This window comes from Anolis carolinensis, chromosome 1, assembly GCF_035594765.1.
Source record: "Anolis carolinensis isolate JA03-04 chromosome 1, rAnoCar3.1.pri, whole genome shotgun sequence".
Classification (NCBI taxonomy): Eukaryota; Metazoa; Chordata; class Lepidosauria; order Squamata; family Dactyloidae; genus Anolis; species Anolis carolinensis.
In genome coordinates, this window is record NC_085841.1 from 62158646 (window position 1) to 62181432 (window position 22787).

At 37.0% G+C, this 22787-nt stretch overlaps 1 protein-coding gene across 7 annotated transcripts in view; it reads left to right on the forward strand.

Moving 5' to 3' along the window:
• Positions 1-22787, forward strand: part of sipa1l2 (signal induced proliferation associated 1 like 2) — a 100292-nt gene that overhangs the window by 66547 nt on the left and 10958 nt on the right. For 4 of the 7 annotated variants that reach the window (XM_008124255.3, XM_008124248.3, XM_008124267.3 and 1 more), the window contains 9 exons: positions 1384-1641; positions 4407-4502; positions 4971-5074; positions 6340-6443; positions 10562-10947; positions 13871-14095; positions 17923-18070; positions 20500-20719; positions 22603-22734. In XM_008124255.3, coding sequence (XP_008122462.1) covers positions 1384-1641; positions 4407-4502; positions 4971-5074; positions 6340-6443; positions 10562-10947; positions 13871-14095; positions 17923-18070; positions 20500-20719; positions 22603-22734 — 1673 coding nt within the window. The remainder of the gene's footprint in view (positions 1-1383; positions 1642-4406; positions 4503-4970; positions 5075-6339; positions 6444-10561; positions 10948-13870; positions 14096-17922; positions 18071-20499; positions 20720-22602; positions 22735-22787) is intronic. The other 3 variants (XM_008124259.3, XM_008124279.3, XM_062975515.1) reach the window with 1 other exon arrangement.

A 22787-nucleotide genomic window follows, 5' to 3' on the forward strand; every position in this document is an offset into this window, starting at 1 on the left:
AATTAAGCTGATATATCACAGTGACTAAAAACTGTTAGTTGACATTGCATAGTTCATTAAGTGATTGATGAGTTGACCTCTGGCATAAATTCAATAGGTGGTATTGAGTAAGCTACTCCTCTTTGATTTGACCCAAACCTCATAATAACAAATTGGTCTGTTGTACAGTTAGTGTAGTAATACGTATTATCATTGCATTGCATAGTTCATTTAAGTGAGAGATGAAGATATTGACATTGATAAAGAGTTTCTATACTGTGGCTCAGTCTTTGACAAAATGGAGACTGTAATCAACTAATCAGAAGACAGACATTTGGAAGGACAGCTAGGAAAGGATTAAATAAGCTCTTCAAATATAAAGGTGCATAATAAATACTAAAGTCAGGATAAAAAAGTGTAGTGCCCAAATACTTGAGCCCACCTGAAAAAATGCCTCATTGCCCTACAAAGATATCCCATGGTTTAGAGAAGTCCCACTGAAATATAAAATATGATAAAATATACATTCTTTATTTTACTTGGCATGGGCATAGCGTGTGCACACATATGCACGAATATGTATATGAATGCTTTAATTGGCATACTTTTCGACTACCTAGCCTTCCAAGCTTTGAGATATACCATTGATTCTCAGATGCGCCTAATTTTGGAGCTCTGATTTTGGAGGAGTTTTTTTCCCTAGAATATCATGCTGAATTTCTAAGGATGAATTTTAAAAATCAAATAATATGCTGAAATGTATTTGACTCTAAAATAAAAATATTTTACTCTAATAACAAGAGGATTCAATATAGCAACAACAAAAGGGAATCAGTAAAGTTAGAGAATGGTCTTTCAGTGAGAGCATAATCTTTAATTCACTTTTTTCAATGGAACAAGCAGGATCTTTAAATCACTTTTTTCAGTAGGACCCGCACAATACTTAATTCACGTTTCAGTAAGACAAGTAGAATCTTTAAATTTTGTCTTTCACTACGGAGAAATTAAATGAAACCCCTGACAGGAAAGCACACCATTATTTTTTTAAAGTAATTTTAAGACACCATCAATTCCAAAATGCACACCCTTTTGGAGCCTCGATGGAGGGGGGGGGGGGGGTCATAGAATTGATGTAATACGATAATATTTTATTTTATGGAACTTACTTGGTTGGGATACATTTTCCATAACACATTTCTATCTCTTGTAGTAGGCATAATTCCATGCAATAAGAAAAATGCTGTTTACTTAGATATTTCACTATGCAACAGGAAATATTATATGTATATCTGTGTTTGTATATAGAATATTGCCTATGGCAGTATTTTAATATTAAGTGATATGGTGGCAAATACTTTATATATCATTTCCAAAGATAGATTGATGTGCTTATATGTCCTGCAGGGGTTGCTCAGAACTGTGTCGAATTCCAATGGTGGAGTACAAACTTGACAGTGAAGGCACTCCATGTGAGTATAAAACCCCTTTTAGGAGGAATACTACTTGGCATCGGGTGCCAACTCCTGCTGGGCAGCCTCTCTCTCGTGCCTCTCCAATCCTAGGAACATCTGATAGATTGCAGTGTCAGCAGCTTCTCCAACAGGCACAAACAGCTATCCCTCGCAGTACATCATTTGATAGAAAGCTGCCAGATGGTGCAAGGTAATACACATTCTTTTAATAATCTTTCTAAATGTTTTACTACTGAGCTTTTCTGGTTCTTTGTAAAAATTGATTTTAAAGCTTTTAAAAGGAACTGCAACAATGATTCAAATACGTTCTATGAGATCTTAAAAGGTTTGATCTTCAGATTATATATCAAGAGAACCCAGGGTTTGCCTTTAGTAATGTTTTTTGAAACAAACAATATCAATGCTTGCGAGTATGATACCAGAAAGGTACCTCATATAATTAAAACGCAAATCCTTCCCTCTGTTTTTAATGGGATATAAGATATACTACTCAGCCAACTTTTGTCATCGTGAAAAGGTTAACCAGTAAAATACTATAGGAGCTTATTCAGAAAAGTTATGAGCCAGGGAGTGGTATGGTTACAGGGACCAGGTGGTGAAGTCTCGCTGGATGGCCATCTTCCGGAAGTGCTTTCATTGTATGCTCCTTCATTATAGAAGGCAGTTCAACTGAACAGCTAAATGAAACAGCTCCACTGACTAGCTGTATCTTTCTAGACATAATTTAAATTATTGGTTATGACCTATAACACCTTATATAGTTCCTTATAAAGGGTTCCAGTCCAGCTTACTTGTCCGAACGTATCTCCCTCTATGGTCCACCTCGTAGGTTAAGATCATCGGGGGCGTCCTGGCTCTTGATCCCACCACCCTCGCAAATACAATTGGTGGGGAAGAGAGACAGGGCCTTCTCAGCGGTGCCCCCCCATCTGTGGAACTCCCTCCCTAATGAAATCAGGTTGGCCCTTCCCTCCTGTCTTTTCAGAAAAAAACTTTAAACATGGTTGTGGGACCAGTCATTCGAGTAGCAGATGCAGCAATAATAGAATGATTTATGTGACTGATAGTGGACAGACTCTGGATTATGACTTGAACTTGTGTAATTTTAAATTGATGTTTTTATAATGGATGTTTTAATTATCTGTTTTAATTGTAATTGTTTTATAACTGTTGTGTGTTTGGCATTTGATGACTGCCGTGAGGCCGCCCTTCGGGAGTGAGAAGGATGGGATACAAATATCCTAAAGAAACAAACAAATAAATAAATATAGTTTTTAAAGAATTAACAAATGGATGTTTAATGGAACTTAGTGGTTAATGTAACTGTTCTAAATGCTTTTTATCTTTTAATGGCATTATAATTTTAATAAATGTGGAATAGTTGTTGTTGTCAAAATGAAAGAAACTCAGTAGATTCCAGGTGGTTAGTCATCAGCCATACTTTTCAAAATATCTCAGAGCCTTACATCACATATCCATTCCACTTTGCAGGTCCATATTTAAAACTTTTATTTGAAAAAGGAAGGGCAGACAAAACTCTTCCAGCTGTCTTATGCTATTAAGATAAGATGTAAAGGAAAGTGACTGAGTCTTAAATGAATCATGCAACCTATTTTTTTCAAAAGTAATTCTACAAGATCTGCTTGTGATAGTCACTCAGTGCAATTAAAATCAGTGGTTAAATGCACATTGATTTCAATAGATTTAAATGGTTTCAAAACAGGACCAGCAATTTATTGGCTTCCCTCTGTTAAGTAATATTAAATCATTAGACTTATCAAGACTTATATTCATTAGCTATACCTTTATGCAATCAAACATTATTTCTATAAACCTCATTCTTCAGTACATTTTTGAGGTGGCCAAATCTTTCAATCCACTAATAATATTTCTGTTTTATAAAGAATAATAAGCTGGTCAAGGCTATTGGTCTGATTTGTAAAGTGTGTTTTATAAATGTCTGGATTCTTCATTAGCTTGTGATCATTTCCTCTTGAGAAATAAAAAATCACTTTAACATTTTAGTCCACTCTTTCTGCAATATCAATAAGTTCAATAGTACTGAGATTTTGTTACAGATTTCAGTTATTAAATTTCTTCTCATTTTTCATGTGAAGATTCTTTATATAATGCTTTATACTTGAATATAATAGAGTGTTTTAATATGCATATTAAAATTAAAAGCAGTAGAATTTCTTTCCATTTAACCCATTTATAGATGATAGATTATAGTAGATAGTATTTTGCTTAATTTTACAGCATAACTATTAGGCTTTATTGATGTTGATTCTTGGGAATTCTCTACTTGACAGGACACAGCTGTAGTGCTTTGCAGTATTAGCTGGCAATGTCCTGCTATCTTGATAGAACAGTTTTATTTTATGGGAAATTTTGATTCCCATTTTTAGGTAAATGGATATCTTCCTAAGCAAGTATGATGATATGTCTCCATACAGTTGCCATTTTTCTTCCTTCCCCAACTTGAAGTGTTAGATGAAATGATTACTGCATATTTGCTTTATCTATTGGCATTATGTAGATTATGTGGTGACTCTAGGTTTAAAAAAAAGGCCTCCTCACAACATCATAACCATTGTAATTAGACAATATGTGCACCAGCCAGATTGTGATACATTTTTATCTTATCTACATATGGGAGGTATTTTTACCTCTTATAGAGCAGTTTCTCGATGAAAACCACCCTGGTAATAACTAAAGCAACTTCCACATGGGATAGAGTCCCAAGAGTCCCTTTTGATAAGGGCTATCCCTTATTTGAAATAGTTTGATGTGGTCATAAAAGTATTCTCCCAAATGTAATCATACTGTGTGTCATACTAATTTCTAATTATTTCAATTAAATAATTTTAACAAGTTTATTAATTAAATATATTAAAAACTCAAAGCAAAATTGTTAAAGCACCACAGATTTTAGTACCTCTTAAATTACTCTAGTCAATATTTCAGAAGCTCACCAAGCAACCAGTCATCTTCCAGTGATCCTGGACCGAGTGGAAGTAGTCAATGGAGGCACCAAGTAGGATATGACGGGTATTTATTTCTTTACCACCCTACCTCTTTTCATAAGTAATAAATATAGAAATCAATATATATGCAATATAGCCAATAGTCAAAACTATTGTGGACTACTCTATTGATATAATTTAGTGAATTGTAAAATTGTGTGTATGTGTGTGTGTGCCAGCTTTAGATTTTCAGTGTCTCATATCTATACCTACTTAGCTGAAAGAAAAAACATTGAGTAGTAAGTCAGATCTCATACATTAAATGGGGACAGCTGTGTTTGAGAGTGATTAAAAATATTCAAGTTGCCTGTCACTCTTAGATGAACAATATGTTATAATAATCAGGATGCTATAAACATTGTATCAGTCACTGTTAAATCTCTTAATTGTATTTGCTTATCAGATGAAAATACTGAAAATATGTAATCCTGCCATGTAAAAAACAATTTTCACGATGAACAGAAAAAGCACCAATTTCTCTCTTTGTTAAAAGGTGTCAGTCTCCTTTACTTCATGATCATCAAGGTTCAGGTCCACTGGAGAGTGAAGGAGGCAGAGAACATGAAGAAATTTTGGAAGGGACTAGACATTGCAGTGGTAATGAGCATTCTGTCCTAATTGAATCACCCTATTTGTTGATTTTGTTTCCCACTTATATAATATTGCTCATCACAACATATGCCAAAGATCTTAGAGTTATGCCCCCAAAACTGTTCCAGATATCTGGGTAGCCCTTTAGAACTACCTTGGATAGATCTGAGTGTTGCATTTGAGAGGAGTAGGGGAAGAGTTATGTTGTACCATTGCATTGCAGCACCAGGACAATGTTGGGTTTAGACCACTGAGGCGATATATATCCCACTCTTCCACTCATTTAGTTCCCAGCAAACAACAACAACCTCATACTGTTAAAAGTAATAAACAATCACCAGTAAGTAAATATGTTTTTAAAAAGACAAAAACAAACAAAGAAGAGAGAAAATAAACACAATAAAATTCAGATAAGATCAGATAACTGACTGGCAGCTGGTACAATAATAGAATTCCAAATAAGCTGGAGTCACTCAGTCCTTGCAGCAGAAGCTGCTTGATATTATTCAGAGGCAACTCATGTAGAGGGCATTACAGCAGACTGATCTCATGGCACAAGTGCCTACAGCTGGTTCCTGTAGCCATCACCTCAATAGCCATCACCTTGGCATGGAAGGTTCTCAGACAGTTAATCAGAACAGATAAATTATTGTATTATTTCTATCTTTCTAATATTAAAGTTATAGTTCATTACCCCATGTCCAATCTGTCAATAATTTCACTGTTTAACAAATTCCATGGCTTTCATGGGCTTAAGGTGGAAAGGAATTTCACTTTATAAATGAAGTACGCTTTTGTCTGAAAAGGACTCGGGTAATTCCTTGAAAATATTATGATTTAACTTCCTCTTTTTACTTTCCTACATGTAAACAGTGCCCAAAAATAATAATGATATAGATATTGATTTTATATTATTCTAGGGGTGATAGAGGATGGTAATCATGTGGCCCTTCAAATGTTGTTAGACTGTAACTGCCAGCTGCAAAGCAATGCTGAAAAATGCTGGGAGAGGCAGTCCAGTAACATATAGAATGCTGCATGTGTTATATTCCTCGAGAAGATACAGCAAAAACATGTGTATCTCATGGCTCTTTACAGTAACAAATGACACAGATTTCAATTTAGAGCCTTACCAAACTTCCTGATCCTAAAATTCCAAGGAGCATTACTGTTGCAAACCTGACGCATATAGCATTAAGCTGTGAGAATTTTTTCCTTGTTCAATATGTTTTGTTTATTTAGAAATTAAAACACATAATTATTTATGGCAGAAACCAAGTGGCATGCACCATCAACCAAAGTCTTGAGTTCCTATAAAGACCGGGCTTTACAGAAAGAGAGCAGTGGCAAGGATTCACCAAACAAATTTTCTCATGTAAGTCTTTTTACTTAGGGTTTCCCAAATAGGAATCTTTCTCACATGTTATGTGACTACAACTGCCAACTTGGTTGAAAGTTTATATTTTGTCAGTAGCCTTCCCATACACAAAAGGAAATTAGCATTATTGAGGGTAGATTGTACTACAAGATGAGTAAGCTATTGTTGATCAATTTTCTACCATTCCATACCATGCAGTTCTGTTTCACAGTATTTTGTTTTATATCATCACCACGCGTTGCTGTGGCCAATTGGAATTGCACTGAATAGCCTCACTGCTTCAAAGCCTGGCCGCTTTCTGTATAGGGGCATCCTTCCTTGGGCAGGTTGAATGGGACGGAGTAGCCTTGTGGCCTCAAAACCTGAGGGTTTTCTATCTAGGGGAAATCTTGGTTGGCCAGGTTGAACAGCACTGAATAGCCTTGCTGTTTGCAAGCCTGACCGCTTTCTACCTTGTAGAATTCTTGTTTGGCCAGGTCAAATAGCAATGAATAGTCTCAGTGCAGCAAGTATGAATGCTGCAATTAGTTACCTTGATTAGCATTTAATGGCCTTGCAGCTTCAAAGCCTGCTTCCTGCCTGTTGGGAGGTGTTAGCTGGCCCTGATTGTTTCCTGCCTGAATTTTCCCGGTCTTCTGAGTGTTGTTCTTTATTTACTGTCCTGTTTTTAGATATTATATTGTTCTGTATTATTATACCACAGTAATTATTACATATTATATTTATAATCTTATATTATCTGCTTAGAACAGGATTATATGAGGCCCCTTCTACACAACTGTATAAAATCCACACTGAACTGGATTATATGACAGTGTGGACTTAAGATAATCCAGTTAAAAGCAGATTGTCCTGCCTTGGCATTCAGGGTTGTATTGCTGTGTGGTAGGGCCTTGACTCTACACTGCCATATAATCCAGTTCAAATCAGATAATCTGTATTTTATAGGCAGTGTGGAAGAGGCCTGATTGAAGAGGCCCTGGGCGCCATTAAATGCCTGAGTGGGTTGCTAGGAGACAAAGTGGGCGGAGCTTAGCCTTCTAACTGGCAGCAATGGGGGAAAAACAGTTATTCCTCTTTCTCTAATTAGGACTTTATTTTTCTTGGTTTTTTTTATTTAAAGACATATTTTGGATGACTATGTCTTTTGTGGCCAAATTTGGTGTGATTTGGTTCAGTGGCTTTGTTGTTTATTCCAAAATAAAATGAACATAACATTTTATATATATATATAGATGGAATAACTCTGAGGAAGAGTAATAGGGAGCAAAAAGGTCATCCAGAGTTTTTTTTGGCAATATTAAACACCTAGATATAGAATGATTGAAGATTCTGGTAATTATTAAAATAGAGGGTCACGAATTATGAACACATCAGATGCAGAAATGGATTGAATTATTCTAACTGGCTGGGACCTTGGACAAGTGCATTATAAAGAACATGTACTGGTTTTTAGGGCACTGAATGGATTAAAGGCTCACAAATATAAGCATAACTCTGGTGTTTGATTAGAACCTGATTTGCATTGGCTCCCATAGTCCCATATTCCTCTCCTGTTGTATTGAAGTGATATTCATACATTGTCATCTTTTGTCATATTGTGAGAAATAGTGATTGTATTTCTTCTATCAAGAATGCATCCAATTAGAATTTCTTGTTATGTTTGTTCCTGTTAATTTGTGAGGATGGGTAGTGAGAACATCACTGATGACCTGATATTAAGAAACAATTATTTCCAGCTGAATTAAATAATGTGAAGGAGTGCCTCTCCCAATACATGTCAGTGTTATATATCCCACCAATTTCAGATAGATCAAAATGGAAACTTTCACTAAATAAGATATGTGTTATTTTCTGACTCCATGGGATCTGAAGTGTGAGAATTGAAAAACAGGGCCTGTTGTGCACTAATATTAATTCTGTAGTAAATTAAAGATCTATGCCAGGCATAGCTGTGCATTTTCTTCCAGTTCATGTACATAAGCATTTCCTCTCTCCTTTACTGCAGCTAGCACATGAGTGTGAGTTTTAGTCTGTTAGACAAAAGAACTTCCAACAAATCTAACTCATTACATATTTTTGATTCTCATAGTCTGTTTTGAACAAAATTATGCTGGTCCCAGTTCATCTTTATGACTGATGGAAACAATGCTAGGAACATCATGTCTAAACTACTATCATAACTTCTTGACAATGACCTTGCCACTTATTCTTTCTGGCACCTTATCCTTTATTTCTACTTGCACATGTATATATGCGGATATGTGCTAATTCTTATGACTGAAAGATGACACATAGCTTTTATCTCCGTTCAATTGGAGATTGGATGTTAAGGCAAGAAGGTAGAAGAAAAAGAATCAAGGCATCTGGTTTTCTATTTTTCTCTTTAGTTAGACCTGAACTCACCAAATGATATCAAAATTAAAAGGTTAGACAGTTAACATTCTCACTACAACATTATTCTGGTAATATAAGTTTTTATATATTTTACACTATTTTGATAACTTTATCAAAATATTTTTCTCCACAAATATGAACAGCTATTATACTCCTACACACACACCAGGTCTGCAGAACACCATATTCTTAATATAGCACAAACTACTTTTGAAATTTGGATCACAAAAATATTTTCATGCTGCTCTTTGAGAGAGACCGAAGTTTTGAGAGGCACAGTGATTGGCTCAGGAATCTGTGAGGCATATGAGCATACTTGGATTTGGGAGAAAAGTATGGAGGCACTGTCATGAAACCGATGCTTGGCAAGTGGGACTTGTAGTAATCAACAAATCTAACATTTCAGAGAGTGGTGAAAGTAAAATATAAACACACTGCTTTTAACCAAGAGGTTCTTGCTTCAATGCAATATTTCACAATAAATCAAATCACCTTTTAATAAATTATTCTAAAACCCTATCCTCTGAATTTTCCCCAAAACAGGAAAAACATACCCAAAGAACTTCTGTCCATATACAAAGAAGTTCCCATACTGCTGACACTCACTTTTTCAGGATCATCTCTCCTCACAACTCTGTATGTTGTACCCTGCTCCTTCTTACACATACTGTATCCCCATATTAACAGATAGGTAATCATGCAGGTACACATATATAACTTTATCATCATCTCCTTCCAAATTCTGCAAAGATTGCTCCACTTCCTGGTCCTTTCAGTGTTCTTGGACCCTTGCTAATTCTCTAGCTTACAAAGCAATGATGACTGTGTTTTTACTTTTCGTGGCTGCATATACTGCACAGCAAAACTGAAGCTTACACCTGTTTGTCATATATTTGTTAAGAATGTTTCTTGGCCCACATGGGGTCAGGAGTAATTATCAGAAAATGAAAAGCTAGCAGCTAGAGTGCCTGCTTTTACTCTGAAACTATTTCAATCATTTTTAGTCCGACATGGATCATGCACATTTGCTAGTGTCAGCAATGATGTTTTTAGGATGCACCAGGAACCACAGCTACTGTACTGCTACCTTTAGAATATCCAGAGTATTGTATACCTTTCTAGAGTCTTCTGTTAATACATGCAGAATGCTATGCAGTAATGATAGATCAGTGTTGGGAGCAGCTGGTAGTTCATTTTGTGGGAGGGACAACAATGACCTGTTATCATGCTAACCCCTCAGACCCCTCAGATTCCAGATAATTCTAACATCAAAATGGTGGTATAGTCCAAACTGTAACCCATCTGTGTAATCTGCAAAAAGCATTTGTTAGTCTAGTAAAATATGCAGTCACTAGTTACTGTACACCCTGTTTTCAATTATTCACGTGGGACAGAATCTTCTGTATTGTGATGGAGATATGACAATGAAGTATAAAATATATTTCATTTCAAACTTTCTTTGAATATAATTCATTGTGTCATTTTTATAATGTCATATGTAGTAAATAAGTTACTTTCTACTCTGTTTTTCGTGATAATAGAAATTGAAATGATTATATTTACATATTTAATTAATAATGCTTATAGTCTAAACCTTTAATCAGCTTCATTATATTTGGTTCAACTAACAAATGATAATGTCCTGGGTCTTTGCTTATTTTATTGATTAAACTGAAACACAGGAAATAAACTCATAACGTAAAATGTTTTTCTTTAAGATTGGAGACAAAAACTGTTCCAGTCATTCTAGCAGTAATACTTTGTCCAGTAACACATCCAGTAACAGTGATGATAAACACTTTGGCTCTGAAGACCTAATGGACACAGATTTGCTTGGATTAACATACATTAAAGGGGCCTCTACTGACAGTGGCATTGATACTGCTCCTTGTATGCCTGCTCCAATTTTGGCCCCTTTGCACCTTGCTGGAAGCCGGTCAGGGATACATGGTCGGACCGATCAGTGGGCTGAATCTTCTGAAACTCCTGGACAAGATGATGAGACAAAAATGTATGCTGTTCACAGTTATGCCTCTGCCATTTCTAGTAGTCATACAGGTGACGGCAGTATGGGAGATCTCAGTGAAATATCTTCACATTCTAGGTGAGTAATCTCCTTCAGTATGAATAAATTAATTCTGTTGAATAGTTTGTCAGTTTTTTCTTGCTTGCTGCGAACATTGTATTTTATTTGGAATGTATTTAATTCCATTACATATGGAAAATATGTGAACTATCATGTAGTTTGGTTCACTTACTTATGCCTTTGGGACTTGAATATTAGAAAGTATGAAAACGTATTATCCTTTACACTGATGTTTTCCACTGATGTTTTTGTAGTGGCTCCGATCCTTCCTGAAGGATTGCTCTTAGAAGGTTTTATTGGTAGACACCTGCCCAGCCCCGCAGCCATTGCTCTGTGGAGTGCCAGAGGGCTCAATATTGCCCCCCATGTTATTTAACATCTACATGAAGCCGCTGGGAGAGATCATCCGGAGTTTTGGAGTTCGATGTCATCTGTACGCAGATGATGTTCAACTCTATCACTTCTTTCCACCTGCTATGTTCAGATCCTGAACCAGCTTGTTCAGATCCTGAACCAGTGCTTGGCAGCTGTGATGGTTTGGATGGGGGTGAAAAAATTGAAATTGAATTCAGACAAGACAGAGGTCAGTCATAAGGCTGAACAGGGTATAGGGTTACAGCCCTCTCAAGACACAGGTTCTCAGCTTGGGAGTGATCCTGGACACAACGCTGAACCTGGAACCCCAGAATTTAGCAGTGGCCAGTGGAGCTTTTTCACAATTAAAACTTGTGCGCCAGTTGTACCCGTACCTTGGGAAGTCAGACTTGGCCACAGTAGTCCACACTCTGGTTACATCTCGAATAGGCTACTGCAACGTGCACTATGTGGGAACACGACTAGAGGGGGCAAGAGATGGGGCCTTCTCAGTGGTGGCCCCTCGTGTATGGAACTCCCTTTCCACTGAAATTAGAGCAGCCGCCTCCCTCTTGGTCTTTAGAAAAAAAACTAAAAACATGGCTTTGGGATCAGGCTTTTGGTCAATAATGGGAGCAGTGCAATAATCTATATAAATAAAAATGGAAATGTCCATTCGTGACAGACATCATATCTCCCAAACCACTTCACTGATTGCTACAACATTTTGACAAAATACAGCATATGAACTGGCGAATGTTTTAAGATATTCACACTATACAGATGACACATCTGAGACAGGTAAATTTGCAAAAGAAAACACAGCAAAACCTCACCACCACCTCAGAAAGGGTGATCCTTCTATGGAAGCCAGCCCCCATGAGCAAGAAAGGCAGGGAGAAAGGACAGAGGAAGGGCTTTCTTAGGTTAGATTAAAAGAAGGGAAAACACGGCGCAGGCAAGAGACGTTAAAAAAACCAAAGCATAGCTGGCAGCTGCCTTTGGCTCAGAAGTGCTTCAGGGTTAGATGGAAGGGAGGGGAGGCCAAGGAGAGGAAAACGCCGCTGTTTGGATAACACCCCTGTTACTCTAAGGAATTCTGTTGGATGCTGCCTTGGACCTTATCGTCCTATCTCCCTGATGCTGCCATTTCTTCACGCCGTTGGGTTTTTTTCTCTCTCAACCTCCTTGCCTTCCTATCTCTTGCTGTGTACCTCCGCCAGGGAAAAGAGTCCCTCTCCAATCAGGCCCCGCCCCATTTCAAGAGGCCACATCCCCTACTTCTAACTCCATCTCTCTATAGAACTTACACAGATCATCAGGGTACAATATAATAATAACAATAATCATGTAAAATAATATTAATAAAATAATATATAATTATACAAAATAATATGAATAATACAAAAAATAGGCCTCAGGATGAGTGACTCAGGGGGAAGGGAAGGGAGGCATTTAGGAAGAGCCTTCTTGCACTTGGGGGGGGGGCTCTTTGGAACCCCACCCACACACTATCAAGAACTACAACAGCAAAAATGGAGGAGGGGGCATTGGGGTCACTGCCTGGCAGGGGTCTATGGCCTCTCCCTTCAGGAAAATAACATGGGGGCATGGCCTATGAGGAACACATGTCCCCGTCATTCTTCCCAAGGGGAGAGTAGAGAAGGAAAAATATCTATATCCACCCATCTATCTATATTTACACTCGGGGCAATGTTTAGAATTATGCAGTTTTCATTTAGACACAGATTGCGTCTTACATGGACAGTAATATGTTGTGTGTTCTGGAGACAGCAAACCAGATAATCTCTATATCTGCACAGACAATGCTTCAACAAAAATACTGCATACCCACAACCATTGTGAAATCACATATATCTGAAACCTGCTCTTTCACTGTTCTTTCTTTCCCTTTTAACCAGACTGGGCCACAGCAACCCGTGGCCAGGTACAGCTAGTAGACTATAAATTGATTTAATGACAACCTGGACTGGCCCTGGAATATGACCTGGATTATGTGATTTAATTCTTGTTTTAATGTTATGCTTTAAATGGTTGGTTTAAAGGTTTTTATTTGTTCATTGATATACGTATACATGTGGCACTGAATTGCTGCCTTTGTAAGGCCGTCTTGAGTCCCCTTCGGTGTTGAGAAAGGCGAGATACAAGTATGGTAAATAAAATAAATAAATAATGTTTTTTTTTATTAGTAGCAAGATACAGTTGGCCCTCCACACCTACAGATTCTGCCTTCACAGATTCAATCATTCAGAGATTGAAAATATATATTTTTAAAATTCCCAAAAACAAATCTTGATTATGCAATTTTGTATATAATGGTACTTGAGCTTTCAGGATAGACCATGCTTATTGAACAGGGAAATTAATACAAATGAAAGAATATACTTAAATATCGTCCACTTATTTAAACATTAGCTAGAATGTGTCCTTTGTGCTGAGGCAGTAAATGGAATTAGAAATTACTGATCTTAAGAAAACTTTAGTTCTTATTTTTAAAGGAGTTGATTTTTTTCACTGTATCTGATTTCCTCACATACTGCACTGCATATTTTCTCCCCTTTTCTAGTGGGTCACACCATTCAGGAAGTCCTTCAGCACATGGACCTAAGAGCACTGGATCATTGGATACATCTAAAGTGTACATAGTGTCGCAAAACTGTGGTCAACAGATCCCTGGATCCATAGCAAAATGCTACCCCCGACAAGGAGCAATAAGCAAATATGTTATTGGCTGGAAAAAATCAGAAGGTAGCCCAACACCTGAAGAATCTGAAACTTCTGAATGTCAAGAGTAAGAGAGATTTTGTCCATATTTTCTGTGTTTAAGAGGGAGGAGCATCCAAAAGATAAAGGAAAAGCAAGCTGAATTCCCAGGCCTTGGAAGAAGCAGGCCAGCTCCATAGAAATCTGGCTGTCTTTAGCCCTCTTCTCTCTATTTATGGATGCTTCCAAATGAGACCTTTCTCATGCAGTCACTGTGCTTCCTGTGGTGTGGTGTCCAGATGGCATCTTACACTTCTAAAACTCCTGGGTTTTTTTTTAATAATTTCTTCTGTTTTGTTTACCTCAAGAAAGAATCTTTTAAGGACAAGAAGATCAAAATAGCTGTATACTGTATTTTGATTGATAGTGCGAAGAACCATCTATCTGGAAACCCCCTATTTTGCTATTCTTTTTATGATTTATTATAATAAATAATAACCCTGTATTGCATGAACTGAGAATCCTAAATCTGAATGAAGAATTCATTTTATAGTTTAAATCAGTGGTTCTCAACCTGGGCTCCTCAGATGTTTTTGACCTTCAACTCCCAGGAATCCTAACAGCTGGTAAACTGGCTGGGATTTTTGGGAGTTGTAGGCCAAAAACATCTGGGGAACCCAGGTTGAGAACCATTGGTTTAAATAGATAAACTGATGAGGCTGTTTCCTTAGATAAATAATGCAATCCAAGTCTAATGCGCCATTGAATCTAATGCGCACCTCAGTTTTGAAAACCCTGAAACCAAAAAATATTTGCTGCTGAGTAATACGCAGTGGCAAAAAGTGAACTCTTTGTAATTTGGTGATTACAGTTGCTGCTTACTTAGAATTCCTCCTTTAAAAACAAAAGTGTTAGAACTTCAAAGCTTCCAACAATGGAAAGGAAAATCTGGGGATGCATCAATCCTGTAGAATGAAGTCATTTTAACTGCGCTGGCTCAATGCTATTGAGTCATAGGGGCTATAGCTTTACAAAATTTTGAGCCTTCTCTGCCAAAGAATGCTGATGCCTCGTACAAATCCCAAGATTGCATAGCACTAAACCATGACGATTGAATTAGAGATGTCGTTCCTCAAATTGGAGCTCCAGGTGCTAAAGCAGTTTCTCCTTTTGCTTTGGCTCAGCACTAAAATAACCATATTATGTGAATCTAATTTGCACCCCAATTTAAGCAAAAAAGTTAAGCATTCGATTTGAGTACATAGAGTAGTTCCCTTTATTGTGTTTTTAATGTAATGCAAGAGTTTTTAATGTAAAGGTTCAGGTTTTGGACTGGGAAACAAAGATGTTCTCTAGATGGCAAAGGAGGAGCGATCCACTCTCAGGGTATTCCCCAGGTGCCAGCTGACTAGTCAGGAATCCAAGATTTTTTTCTTATGTCTATAGATTATTTTCCTTCATCAGTTTTCGTTTCCTGCCTTGCTAGCTAAATGTGTTTTGTCTCTTTACTCACATACAATAAATTAAGACAATTTAAGAATATTAAGAAATAGAGAGAAATCATAAAAAGAGAAGAGCTACAGAAGAGAAAAGGGGAAGCTACAGATACCATCCCCCACTAGTACCAAGAAACAAAGAACAACAGGAGATAGTATACAAAAAAGTAGATCATCTGCAAATTGAGGCTGCAGAAAAAGTGTCTCCAGTAAATTCAATGGGTTGCTGTAAATTATCTGGGCTGTATGGCTAGTTCCAGAAGAATTCTCTCCTGGCATTTCGCCTTTATCTATGGTTGGCACCCTCAGAGGTTGTAAGATCCTCATAACTTTTGGGTATGCCTGCCATAGATGTGGGCAAAATATCAGGAGGGAATGCTTCTGGAACATGGCCATACAGCCCAGAAAACTCACAGCAACCCAGTGATTCCAGCCATGAAAGCCTTCGATAACACAGTAAATTCAGTCTTTTTTTTTCTTTTTTCTTTTTTTTACAAAATGGAACTTACAGGCCTCTGTTAGATCTAAAATTCTTAAATAGATTTGTAAAATATCAGAGGTTCAAGATAGAAACCTTATAATCAAGGGGAAATTGCAGAGGATCAAATGGGTTAGTTCCAATGATTTGAAAGACATACATTTGCATAATCCTTTGACTCCAATTGCAGAAAGTATCTTCAATTAAATTTCAAAAACAGTGATTACCAGTTCAGCGCACTTCTGTTTAGTCTGGCCTCCGCTCTCAGGTGTTGACTCTACCAATATCACACTTCAGAAAGAAAGGAGTACAAATGTTTCCTGATTTTGATGACATCTTGCTGGAGTCTGGGAACAGAGATAGGACTAAGAGCAATTTACAGATACAGAACCTATTTTATAGAAACATGGGTTCATGGTGAACTACAAAAAAGTCATTTGGAACCAACAACATCACTGATACATTTAGGTTCATTGATAGACACCAAGACACTTCTTTCTATCACAGGAATAATGAAGTAAAACAGCTACTGACATAAAGATTGGAGACATAATACCAAGAATTCTAGGACTTCAGTGATTCAGTTATAATCTCGAGCAAGATTCCAGACAAGAATGCTAGAACAGTTTCTGCTACATAAGTTGTATGAAGTGTGTCTCCCCAATCTCTTAAGCAAGAGTTGATACAATAAACATAGAAATAAAGGGATATGTTTCGTAAACCAGGGGAAAACCATAGTGACAATAGATGGGTATTGAGAACCATCTTAAGTCAGTAGGCCTATTCAGCATTGCTGGTTAATATTATATTAGCATTGAAAAGGAATTCCACTTATAGAATCAGTAGTATGATATGCAAAGCCTTTAGAACAGGCATGAGAAAACTTTGGCTGTCCAGGTGTTTTGGACTTCAACTCCTACAATTTCTAACAGCCTATCGACTGTTAGGAATTGTGAGAGTTGGCATCCAAAACACCTGGACAGCCAAAGTTTTCCCATGCCCACTTTAGAACCTCAGTTACTCATCTTGGAAGACATCCAAGTTAGTAATATGCTCAGTTTTTATACAGAATGGTTTTTTTAAGAGTTTAGGACTTAACACATTAAAAAGGCAGGTATCAGCCTTGGCTAGTCTTGTGACCAGGAGGTGATGTGTTATTAGCATGTGGTAAAAGATTTCTAAAAGGAGTTACAATGTTTGTGCCCCAACATTGCATAGATTTCTCTTGTGGGATTTATAACTGAACCGTTTTTAAGGATTAGTTTGGTAAGCAAGGCTTTAGAATGCAACTATGGGGAGTCGACTAATGGGAGTCAACAAATATAATAGAAAAATAATCCTAGACTCCTATCTACTCAACTGGCATGTGGGTATAATGGAAAAGACATGGATTGCTCCTCTTGCCATTCAAGAAGAAACATTCATTTTAAGTAACAACCTTATTCTCAGAACTGTTTTAGAAAAGTGGTTTAGTCTAAGAATAGAAGCTGGATGGCAATCTGTCAGGGGTACTTCGATTGTGCTTTTCCTGCATAGAAGGGCATTGGACCAGATGGCCCATGTCGTCTCTTCCAACTCTATTATTCTATGATTCTATGATTCCAAGAACATGAGTCAGAGATCCTCTATGAAGAGTTGCAATTTCTTTGCCATCATATACCATAACATGGGATTTTAGTATTCATCTTGATCATTACCGCTTCGTTGTTGATAGGCTATTTGTATTTTTTCTTCTTTTTACTCTATGAAAGCCTTCAAGTAAAGGTTGATCAATAGTTTAAATATTCCTTTAAAGAAACATTTTTTGATTTTCAAAAATTAGTGAATATATACTGCAACACTGTTCAAAGAAATGTTTTTAAAGGCATTATGAATAGAACAAAAGTTGAAATGATGTTAATAAACCTTTAAAAAACCACAATGTAATAACTGTTTCTGCAGAATGTATAGTGATAGTGATGGCCTATCTTCAAGTCAGCTTCAAGCTTCTGTAAGTTCGGTTTCTGAAAACCAACGGGTCTTGTCAAAAGAAGAATTTCTGAAGCTGATGATGCCAGACAGCATCTCTGTGGAGGAAGGCAGAAGAAAGGTTAGCTACTTTTTTGTCTGTAACTATCTCACACAATTGTATCCTTACACAATCCATCATTTTAACTTTATTCAGAATCTTTCTAAAAAGAATCCTATAGAAATGGAAAGGGTAATTCATATAGTAAGCTTTCCCCAAATAATGGCTATAAAAATTACTGAGGTTATAAATAGGGGATGGGATATATTTGTTTTGAAAACTATGTATTTTCTTACCAGTTCCTAAATACAGATGAAAAGTAGTTTCTAATTACTTTGTCTGTTTCCCAAACTTCAGCTCCAATAATCTGAATAAAAAGACATTATTTTGAATGAATGTTCAAGTGCTCCGGGGGTTCACTAGCAGGGTGATATCAAAGATTTAGAAATCTGTGCTTAATGAAAGTATAAAATTAACTTCCTTTAAAATGGGGCCGGGCTGTGGCACAGGCTGTTGAGCAGCTGCAATAAATCACTCTGACCATGAGGTCATGAGTTCGAGGCCAGCCCGTGGCGGGGTGAGCACCCGTCAATTAAATATAAAAAATAGCCCCTGCTCGTTGCTGACCTAGCAACCCGAAAGATAGTTGCATCTATCAAGTAGGAAATAAGGTATCACTTATTAAAAAAAGTGGGGAGGCAAGGTTAACTAATTTACGACCTGGAATGAGGAAGTGCCGTCAGAGTGGATGATGAAGCAGCTGCTCCCCCCTGTGGCCAGAATCGAACATCCCCTCAGGAGAAGGTTAACTTGCCTCTGCGTCTGTCTGTCTCGGTCTCTGTTTGATGTGTTTATGGGCATTGAATGTTTGCCCTATGTGCGTATAATGTGATCTGCCCTGAGTCCCCTTCGGGGTGAGAAGGGCAGAATATAAATACTGTAAATAAATAAATAAATGTCATAAAGGAAATATGGCTTGCATTATTAATGCCTTATTGAATGTTCATCCCTCAAAAGAAAAGTGTCTTTTCTCAGAACTAATTCAAATGCATAAAGCAAGAACAGAACTCCTGTAACCCCAAGACCCACCCGTATTTGGCCCATCTTGGGCATCTGTGATTATATAAACTTTGCAAATTGAATTTTGAACATTGGGGCCTAAATCATCTTGTTGATCTCATCTGGAGTAACACACTGATTTAATACAAATGCATTTAATCATTGTGGCTCATCACTATTCAGTTTAGTTTCATCTTAGAAAACTCTAGTGAAAAGTAATCATACTTTAACCATGCTGCATTACGGTAGTAAATATTTTGAAATATAAAATGGAAAGAAAAAATCTGGAGCGAAGTAGAATCAGCATGAACCACATGAGAGCCATTCTGAATAACCCACTTTCTATACTCTTGTCACAGAAAAGGAAAAGAAATCATAAATGTTAAATAATATCTGAAGTGAGCCTAAGAGAGTCTTAAAGTGCTTTGACCTGGATTTGGAATTCCCCTGAGTATACAAGCCCTTGTGAGAGAAAGCAGGAGGAAATTTTGCCAGATCCCCCCTCCCCCCCCCCCCCCATCTCATGAGAATTTGTTCTAGAAGGTTGGAGAACCTTTTGGAACAGGACAGGCAGGAGGAAGAGATGCTGAAGGCAAAGGACAAATGGTGAAAATCACCTTCTACAGACAGGCCATTCTGAAAAAGGACAAGCTCTTTTATCTGCCACAGAAACATAATACAGTAGAGTCTCACTTATCCAACACTCGCTTATCCAACGTTCTGGATTATCCACCGCATTTTTGTAGTCAATGTTTTCAATACATCGTGATATTTTGGTGCTAAATTCGTAAATACAGTAATTACTACATAGCATTACTGCGTATTGAACTACTTTTTCTGTCAAATTTGTTGTTAAACATGATGTTTTGGTGCTTAATTTGTAAAATCATAACCTAATTTGATGATTAATAGGCTTTTCCTTAATCCCTCCTTATTATCCAACATATTTGCTTATCCAACGTTTTGCTGGCCCGTTTATGTTGGATAAGTGAGACTCTACTGTATGTGTAAAAATATATGGTGCAATTTTGTTAATGAAAAGCAAAAATCTACATAGGTTGAATTTATATTCTCTGTTTTAAATTGTACTTTCTTTAATTGTGATATATTGAATAATAAAACAAAAAAATTAAAACAAAGCCAATTTATTTTTAGTTTTGAAAATTCTTATATCTGTCACCATCAGAAAGTTAGACCTATTCCAGATTTAATGCTACTCTCTTCTGTTTCTAACAATTTATAATGTTATATACTTGAATGCCAGAAGGGAAATGCAGTAACTAATAGCAACACTAAAATGACAGTATACCTGGCAATATTGCAGAGATATAAAATTTATTTTAGTCAATTATAGCGTGGTAAGTTTTATTCCTGAAAACTCTTGAATGTAGTTATCATCATTGTGATAAATGTTTGAGTGTATTAATATATATATTTTTTACAATATTCAGTTTTCATTTTATGGAAACCTATCTCCACGAAGGATGTTGTACCGTACTCTTTCTGATGAGAGCATATGTAGCAATAGGAGAGGATCTTCATATGCCAGTTCACGGAGTTCAATGTTAGACCAAGCGTTGCCAAGTGATATTTTATTCAGCACTACGCCACCATATCACAGCACCTTACCTTCCGGAAGAAACTTAACTGGTGGTATTGGAAACTTAAGACGTAAGTATGTACATGTTAAAATCCCTCTGCTCTGATATTAAATTTGCAATTGAAAAACCACCTTATAAATGAAGCATAAAAATTGAGGCCCCATCTATACAGACAATTTAGATCCATGAAGGTTTGAATCAGACCACGGGGAGCTACAAAACTCATTCGGGCAGTCCTAAATAAATGCAAGGAAAGCCACTTAATGCTGTTGCACTCTGGGTTAAATTAATTTAAGAGGAAAGCCTGAATTCTGCTGTTAGATTTAGGCTCTCTCCTGAGTTCTGGCAGTGAGACACCTGCTGCTGTCCTATGTGGAACCAGCTGCAGTTGTCCCCGCAGCCATCCTAAACTTCCTGGGCTCAGGTGGCCGGGGACAAGGAATGGCTGTCCCCTCCTGCCTTCTCTCTCCCTGTCAGGGTCAGCTCCAGTGGCTTTGGAGCTACATATCTGCTCCTTGGCGGTGTCTCTTACAAGTTCAGTGCCTTCTGACTGGTAAAGGCTTGTGGAAGGAGTGAGCCCCTTGTTCCTCCCAGACCCAACTGTGTAAAACCATTCTGAGTTGTACCAAGTGAAAGCACTGGTTGATCTATTATTGTCAACTTTTGCAATCCATCATGCATTTTTATTGATTAGGAATACTTTATTAATTCATACAGTACCTATTCAGGGAAGTAAACAATGTCTTCTATATTTTCAGTAGCAATATTTAAAATTTATAGCAGTTGTTAAACAACAGAAAGTTGTAGGAGGTTGTTCTAAGTGAATGTTTGTTGCTCTTTAACTATTAACCTTTTGTCATTTGAAAATGATGCCCATTTTTAGCTTTCATTAAGATGTAGTGATTGACAGTCATTCTGAATTCGTAAGTTTTGTTCTTTAATACATGAAATTTTGCCAAGGCTTATGTATCTGGTTTCATAATATGGCTCAGATCTTGTATTTTCCCTTCCCTGTTCTCCTTCCACTGGCTTGCAAAACCCTTTTTTTCCCCCAAGCAGGCTTTTACTGTGTAATTGCTCACAGAGAGCCATTTTATGATGAGGAATGTTTTGTTTTCAACATTTGTATGCTTTTAAAGATGGGTTGTTAGGTTTTAGTTGATTCTTTTGTAACCTGCCCTGAGTCTCACTCTGGAAGAAATTAAATAAACAAGCAAACAAATAGTTGGCGAAACTAAAATTTACTTAACCAATATGTTGTCATTTTTACGATACAAAAAACTCTTAGGATATTTGGTTGCCTCATATTAACTTGCACTCAAAATTTCAGATGAACTGGTTAAAATGTCTGGCTGCAAGAATAGGTGTTTGTTGTAAGGGCAATGCTATCATGCAGCATGACTGATGGTTGGCTTTAGAACCAACACTGAATGATACCATTTAATAAATATGGTTTGAATTTAGCAGAACAATCAGCATAAACACTCAAGCAAATAAATTCCTCTCAAAAAGCCTTAAAAAATGGAAATTCATTTAACTATTGTTTTCCTCCTATTCAAGAAATTGTCTTTTCAATTAATGATAACCATCAGGTGGGCAGATATATACAATAATAGTACAGTCACCTCTCCATATCCATGGATTCTGTCTCCACAGATTCAACTATCCGCAGCTTGAATTTTTTTTAAATTTCAAAAGGCAACAATTGATTTTGCCATTTTATGTAAGGGACACACATTTACTATGTTAGTATATATAATGGGACTTGAATATAATGAAACCAAACATCAGCAGATACCAAGGCCCCACAGTGCATACATAGTTTCCTGCAATGTGTCAGTATCTGGACTGGTTATGCATTTATCTTACACAGTTTTAAACTTTACTCATTTTCTCACACATATTTTCTCACACATATTGTCCTAAAGACAGTGTATTTTATTTGTCACTCAGATGAGCTGTGGTTCTCAGATGGATCTTTATCTGACAAATCGAGATTCAATGATCCTGGCCTGATGCCACTTCCAGATACTGCAACAGGATTAGACTGGTCTCATCTAGTTGATGCTGCACAAGCATTTGAAGGTAATTAATACATACTCCTGCAGTGTTAACCATGGTTAGTCTAAATTAAACCT